The sequence below is a fragment of the Branchiostoma floridae genome, chromosome 4 (assembly GCF_000003815.2).
Source record: "Branchiostoma floridae strain S238N-H82 chromosome 4, Bfl_VNyyK, whole genome shotgun sequence".
NCBI classification, from domain to species: Eukaryota; Metazoa; Chordata; class Leptocardii; order Amphioxiformes; family Branchiostomatidae; genus Branchiostoma; species Branchiostoma floridae.
In genome coordinates, this window is record NC_049982.1 from 10,684,199 (window position 1) to 10,691,420 (window position 7,222).

Sequence of the window (7,222 nt, forward strand, 5' to 3'; positions counted from 1 at the left end):
TCCTTATATCAGAGGGTATAATCTGCAAAGAGATTCACAATACATAGATGTAGCTTCCATGTCTTTTGGGTGTATAAAAATATGTATAACTGTATACTAAACTTTTCATGCTTTTCTATATCAATTTCAAAGGTATTCATATGATACATAATGCTGATACAAAACACTTAGCTCACTCCTGTTACCTGTATATGGATAGTATATTCAACATGCTATTATGTTCAAATGCAGACTTCATTTTTTCATTGAGTACTTACTTAACTTGCTTTATGTGTGAAGTATAATATATATCAATTTTCAAGTATAGTTAAGACAATTTTGTGAATCAAGGATGTGAAAGTGATATTGGTGAAAAACTATAGCATGGACATTGTGCTAATTTTACAAACATACCATGATCGTTACAACTTTTGCATCTTGTCCTGAACTGGAAAGGTATATGCAGCCCTTTCCCTAGTATAAATTTTGAACACAATACTCATCAACTTCTACAGCTATTTTGACCTCCTACTATTGTATGCACAGCTGAGAAGCAGTAATTTTTGTAACTTATGCTTTGTGTTACACATAAAAATAAAGAACAATAAAGAAATGAGCAATGCCTTGAGTACATAAGTCTTTTTTCCATTTCCTATGTGTGCAAAAATAGTTCTAGTCATTTACACAAACACAATCAGAGAAATTTCTACAGCCAGTTATAAGACTTTTGCTACAAGTTTAGAGACAACTTTGTCATTGATGACTTGTCTTTCCTACTACAACTCCATAAAATCCCCCATACATTCCCTTCACCTCATAAGTCAAACAAAAACTATCATTTCCGAATCTGTTTTCTCAGAAAACTAAATAAAGGAGTCAGAATTCAGGGGGCCTTCCTGTGAACAATATTGTTCACAGTATGTCAAACTATTAAGCCATATCACATGGAAAAAATATAATTCCCTTTTATGATATCCCAAACTCTACAAATACCACTCTCAAAATTTACTTTGCACAATATAAATGCACATTCTCTGTAACAATGGGTCTAACCAACATTTACATAAAAATTGTGACTATTGAAATGTACTTTATTAAGTCATATTGAAACATTCCAAGTGGTCTCGACCTGATATAGTCATTTGTTCCCAAAGGCCTGAAACTTGTGATTGGTCAATAGTAAGTCACATGACCTACATCATGTGACATGATTAATGACGTATGTTGGTGGCTCCTGGTTGCTAAGCAGCGGCTCTGTCTCCTCCCTGTCCTGATGGTCAGGCTGCTGGATGTTTGGCTGCAGCTGTGACTTCTGCCGTTTCTTCCTGTAGAGTTCGTACGGGCACGGCGGGAAGTCGTCACGTCCGCGCTCCCGGTAGAACTGACACACTGCTCCCATGATGCTCAGCAGGGCCCACAGCGCCACCAGGATGTAATCTGTCAGGGGTCAGGATTACGTAGCATTAATGATTAGTGTTTTTTGTGGTTCAATTTTGTGTACCCACATCAGCTTTGAATTTTTTCTGTCCCATTCAATGTTTGGGGGCCCATGTTGTTACTTTTCCTTGCTAAAAATGTCATTTCAAGCTAAGAGAGAGAGAGAGAGAGAGAGAGAGAGAGAGAGACAGACAGACAGACAGACAGACAGAGAGAGACAGCCATTGTCCATGAGGTGCAACTACAATACATTTCTGACTACAGTATATGTTGCATATGGAACTCTTTTAAGATTGCACTACCTGTACTTCCCACTAGGAGGCATCACTGCACCATACCTTTGACTTGGAATGGTGCACTGATGACGGCTACCCTGAAGTCCTGCACCACAGCCCTCTTGATGGGGTTGAGAGCGATGTACGACAGGCTGGTGTACAGGTACGCATCCAGCGCCATGATAACTGCATATGAGCCAACCACGGAACAGGACACGATACTCAACTGGTGGAAATAAGGAAACATGTTGGTAAGAGGCAATGGCAAAGGGTTATGAGGTAATCATCACATGCTGTAAAGATTAGAATATTTTCATCATCAGGAAGTCTGTTTTGAATTTCATTACTCAGATGACAAAGTAAAATTTAATGTCCCTTGGGGCTGACAAAAAAAGGCTTAAGTAGGCACGTTTTTGCTAGGGTTGGTTAGGTAACCAGAAAAGCAACATTTAATTTCCTAGGCCTTAAGATTTATCTATCAGTAGTATCACAGTAAATGTTATTGGCAACACAAGTTCCATTGACAACTAAAGCTTTCAAGTGGCTCAGGCGTGTTTGGCACACAGGACATCTTAACAGAACTTCGACCAACAACATGAGCTAAAAATTGTTAATTACAGAGTAGAAAAGCTCTGCTCACAGTTTTTGTGAAGGCCAGCAGAAATACAGGAACGATCATGATACCACAGGCGAAGGACATGCCGTAGTTGAAGTCGTTCTGCCACACATTCAGGTTTCCTGAAATAGTGCAAAACATGATTTGTCAGTGGTGACAAGATATCTGAGAGTGGTCACAAGAAACGTTTCTACGCTATATATATTTCAGTCTCATTGTAAGCAGTTGTAGCCTTATATTATATAGTACCATTCTCTGTAGTGACTGCTGCCTCAATCCTTTCGCTACATTGGTTAGCAAGCGAAAAGATTGAGCCAGCAGTCACTACAGAGGATGATACTAAGGCTAAAGCAGTTGTTCATACAGATGATTGCATAACATAATATAAAGTTTTCTTATCAACACACTAATAAAAAACCATAAGGACTTACCAAATGGTGTGAAGAAGATGATGGAGGCAAACATGTACCCCAGCACCAGGCCGACCAGCAGGACACTCACTACTGCCAGCCCAAACCTCCACCAGAACAGGGTCCACAGGATCCCACCTACTACTCCCACCATACAGGAGATCCCCACACGAACTGGTGGGGAAGAACAGATACAACGTTTGACATGATCACTGCACAGACTATTTTGGAGATGTACATATACACAGTTTTTTGGGGCATGTATAAAGGGGTGGAGCCACTGACATGTTATCTTTTGACATGCAATACAATTACAGCTTTATCTGAGTCGGAGAAGTTACCTATATTCTCTCTGCCATGAGAGAGTGGGTGGGTAGGTAACCATACTCCATTACATGGCTAGCTGTTCTTTTCCCTTCCCTTCGTCAGTCCTGCCATTATATATAGCTGTCTAGTCTTACCTTATATGGATAAACAAATTACCTCACAAGAAATATAGACAATATGTGGTTGACCCCATAGTAATTTTGTCCCAAAATGGAAACATGGCACACTTGGCATATTCCTAACAAAACACTGCTGATCTTATTGATACAGCTGCATGAAACAATACTCCTGCAAAAAAAATCTCACAATAAAATTAAAAGATGAATAATGTACTGTTGCATTTTAGATAAATAAATAAATGAATAAAAGATGAAAAGTAAAACTGACTCACCAGCCTGACTCTCTTCTGAATACATGGAGATGAGGATGAAGGTGATCAGCATGGTTGCCAGGAAACCAAATATAAACAGCTCTGCAGGACATAAGGTACAGTGAGGATGGTTCTCATTACATGTCTAACTAGACCCTAATGTGTTTAAAACACTCGTGCATTTTATAGCAATTTCCCTTTTGAATTCTTTCTTAACTAGTGAAGTATTTGAAAGTCAGAAAAACTAGGTTAGCCTTGACTGATACGTACCGGCACATGTGAATATAATGGTGCAATTGAAGTCCTACCTGTTTTGAAATATCTGTGTCCAGCAAAGCACAGAAAGAGGCCCACGACACCAGCCATGGTACATAGGGCTTTTGCTACATCATTATCTATAAAAAAATAAACAAAGCATGGTAAAAAGGAGATATCAAAACCCTGTGTTCCACTGAAATACCCTAGAAAGCTAGGAGGACTCAAGCCCTTTAATTTAAACCTTTGTTTTCTTGACACCTGAGTCCTACTCATCTACCAGATATCATGTGGATACATTCATAGCTTCTTGTGTTATGCTTTTCACAGACAGACACACAAACAAATGACACATAAAACATTACTTACATGGCTGTGTTAAATGCTACCTGTTGAAATTTGTTGTTGAATGTGTTTTAAAAGTTTTTTTGTGTGTATGGGGGGGAGGGGGGGAGGGTACATTTGATATTGAGTACAAATGTACCACACATATCCTTTATCAATACTTACTTGCAAAACAGCCAGCCACAGTATCAGTGAAGCTGCAGGCGTACGTATGTACAGGAATGTAGGAAGCTGAGGTGTTCAGTTTGGGATCACGTACAATCACATTGTAGATGACTCCCTGTCCTTTGAAAGAGGCCAGGGTCAGGTTGGGCTTCTTTTTGCTGTCCAGGGTTCTTATCTAATAAAGGATGACATGGCATTTTTAGATATTTATCCGTCAATCAAAATACTTACAGAAATGTTTACCTATGTAAGTCATTGTAATGTACATGCAGGTTTCTTTCCCTTTAGCTTATGATATCAAAAGTTGCAGCAATTCTACAAAAATGTACTAGTTGAAGTAGGGGTAGTAGAGACATACTGTGCTATTCCATACTGTACAAGTAATTCTAGTCTAATACAAAGATGCGTTACATGGTTGCTCACATAGGGCTGCTTCATATGAAAGCACAAGTAGACAATAACATTTTTAGATGAATTTTTACTCAAAACCAAACATCTTGCACAACCTTGATTCTCTTTAAATTATTTCAGGGCAGTATTTTCTTCCTTAGCTTTCACAATGTCATGCCCAGGAATTTTGCGATACGAATGGTATGAACTATGAACGATAACGAAAATGGCAGGCTCATGATTTCCATGAGTTCTCTCTCACCAGATGTCCATGTGCAGTGATATCTGCCGGGTGAGTCATTCTCTTCAGGCCCTGTACGAGACTGACCGCGCTGAAGTCACGTTCGGGCAGGTAGTACTGGTACACGTCATACTTCAGCCGATGGTCGGAGGACGAACCCCGGTCACACTCCGGGACGCGTTTGGGCTGGCGTGGGAAACCGATGTTGGAGAACTGGAACTGCAGGATGGTCTCGTAGAGGTTGTAGTGGACGTGGATGTTGGGGTCGTTGTCGAGGGGGAACTCCTGGTTACAGGCGCCGGGAACAGGATCTAAAACAACACAAACACTTAATATATACATGTTGATCTGTGGAAAATAGATATTACCCATCAAAGCTCATGACTTCTTCAGACATACGGAATGTTTATGTATATCAGATTACCCCATGATTTTTAGCATTTTATGCATAAACTAGGATTTGAAATAACATTAACATAAAAACCACAGTGACTGTTTTTCCAACTTATAATCATATTGGCTACTTAAATAAGATGACAATTAAATTTTCTTATTTGACAGTTTTAATTACCAACAATAAAAATGAGTTCGTCCTCTCCATGCTCTATCACAGCAACTGTGCAACAGTATCAATAATTACCTGAAGCGTTATATTCCAGGGCCATCATCCAGACCTCAGCACCATCCGTCTCGTTTAGCGTAGAATTGACAAACCAGGTCACCGAACTCTGACCTTTCTCCAGCAGGGTCAGCAGGCCGATATCAGAGCTGTTGACGCTTGTGTAGGTGTGGTAGTCTGGGGGTCATGACCCAACACAGACTTGTGTACAGCGTGAACATGCAGCATGGCAAAGCTGGTGTTTATACTGACATTGGACAGGGTGACGTCCAACATGTCACCTGACCCCAGGGTAACATTGGTCCATGTGTTGTTGAATAGTGATACTCCTGAAATAAAAGATGAACATGTAGAAAGAGGTTATCTGATAAGATGTGCTGTAACTGAGCATATATACATGTACTGTATATTGTGTGCAACAATGAGGGTCTACATGGGGGTACTGGCATTGCTTCATAGTAATCATAATATGAATAAATGTATAGGAAATGCTCAACAGAAAAAGGATATGCATTCTTACATGTATATGCACTACGCTAGATTGCATATTTCAATTGGTAAACCTACGCTGCAAACATGGATACAACCTGATGCTTTGTCATGGCTTTTTGGCGTTCAAGTACACAATAGGACAGATTTGTCAATAACCATAATGATAAATGGTTTCTGAACAACAAGTAATGTGCTACCGGTGTGAAGAATCAAAGCTAAAAATACTTGTAAACAAATACTAGTAATCACTTTAACTTAAAGTTTAAGTTGCCTTAGACTAGGCCTCCATGATTAATGTTTGCTTCTCCTTACAGAATGAGCAAGGACGTTATATCACTATATAACGTCCTTGGAATGAGGCATGGAGACTATAAATAATATAATATTTGCTCCTCATAACTTTAATATGTATGTTCAAAGTTGATGAAAGCTACTTGATGAAAGCTTTGTTCAAAGACATTTCATAAGACTAGATAAGCTATGGGAGAGCGAAAAGTACAAACAGCAAGAGTGAAGATTAGGAGCTTACAGGCAATGGATCTGCCTTCATCCCGAGGATGGTATCAAAGGTATGTTCAACAATGAACAAAGGAGGTTAAAAAACCTTTTTTTAGCCTCCTTGGTTCAACTATCATAAATCTTTCTACTTAATTACACCCTCTGTACATATATCAACCACAGAATTCTAAAACTGAAAACACATGAACAGGATAAGCGAATAGATTAGGGATCATGTTAAGATGTCAACAGTGATGTGTGCAAAATTATCATATCAGAGGAGATAATAAAACAAATTAATCATGTTTTGGTTTTGTTTGTACATCACATTAAGATCGAAGACTTAGCAGCACCAAAGAAATGTACAGTTAACAAAGCATACCGGTTCGATTTCGTGCATCTAGAGTCATCAGAGTTGAAAATAAAACAGCCGCAAGACACCACCAACTCATCTTGTGAGGATAACCTGCCAAAACGAAGACTTTAAAGGATCTGAAATCTTCCAAAGTTGGTTCAAGGTCTCAGAACACAGTATTTATACGCGACCCCCGTCCCCAAAAGTAGTTCGGGTTAAAATAGTGCACCGCAGTACTTGCAAAGGCCGTAGTTATTCTTCCGTGTACAACAGCGAGGTGGAAACTGTGGTGAATGGTAGAGGAATATATCGTTGTTGATACGGTATAAGTTGGATTACGTTGCTCCTTCGGCCAGCGGGAATTTGCGCCTTGATACTGTTACCGGCACTTCCTGTTCGTCGCCTGCAGTTCCATGACCTCCGCTGGGGGTCAAATCAAAGTGTCTTT

General features: G+C 39.5%; 1 protein-coding gene across 1 annotated transcript; it reads right to left on the reverse strand.

Moving 5' to 3' along the window:
* Positions 1 to 683: 683 nt before the first annotated feature.
* LOC118413939 (transmembrane 7 superfamily member 3-like) lies at positions 684 to 6,926 on the reverse strand. Its single transcript, XM_035817608.1, has 10 exons — positions 6,802 to 6,926; positions 5,451 to 5,758; positions 4,832 to 5,121; positions 4,180 to 4,354; positions 3,723 to 3,809; positions 3,436 to 3,516; positions 2,739 to 2,891; positions 2,332 to 2,429; positions 1,755 to 1,917; positions 684 to 1,416 (listed from the first exon to the last, which is right to left on the reverse strand). The coding sequence occupies exons 2-10, from the start codon at positions 5,476 to 5,478 to the stop codon at positions 1,178 to 1,180; spliced, it is 1,314 nt and encodes a 437-aa protein (XP_035673501.1). The 5' UTR covers positions 5,479 to 5,758; positions 6,802 to 6,926; the 3' UTR covers positions 684 to 1,177.
* Between the last annotated feature and the right edge of the window lie 296 nt (positions 6,927 to 7,222).

Bases quoted from the DNA above. Each gene is read 5' to 3' on its own strand.
- LOC118413939 (XM_035817608.1), bottom strand. From the start codon at position 5,478: ATGATGGCCCTGGAATATAACGCTTCAG. The intron at 3,517-3,722 runs GTAGGACTTCAA...TATGTCCTGCAG, and splicing joins ACACAGATATTTCAAAACAG to AGCTGTTTATATTTGGTTTC. The intron at 2,892-3,435 runs GTGAGTCAGTTT...CTTCCCCACCAG, and splicing joins TTCAGAAGAGAGTCAGGCTG to TTCGTGTGGGGATCTCCTGT.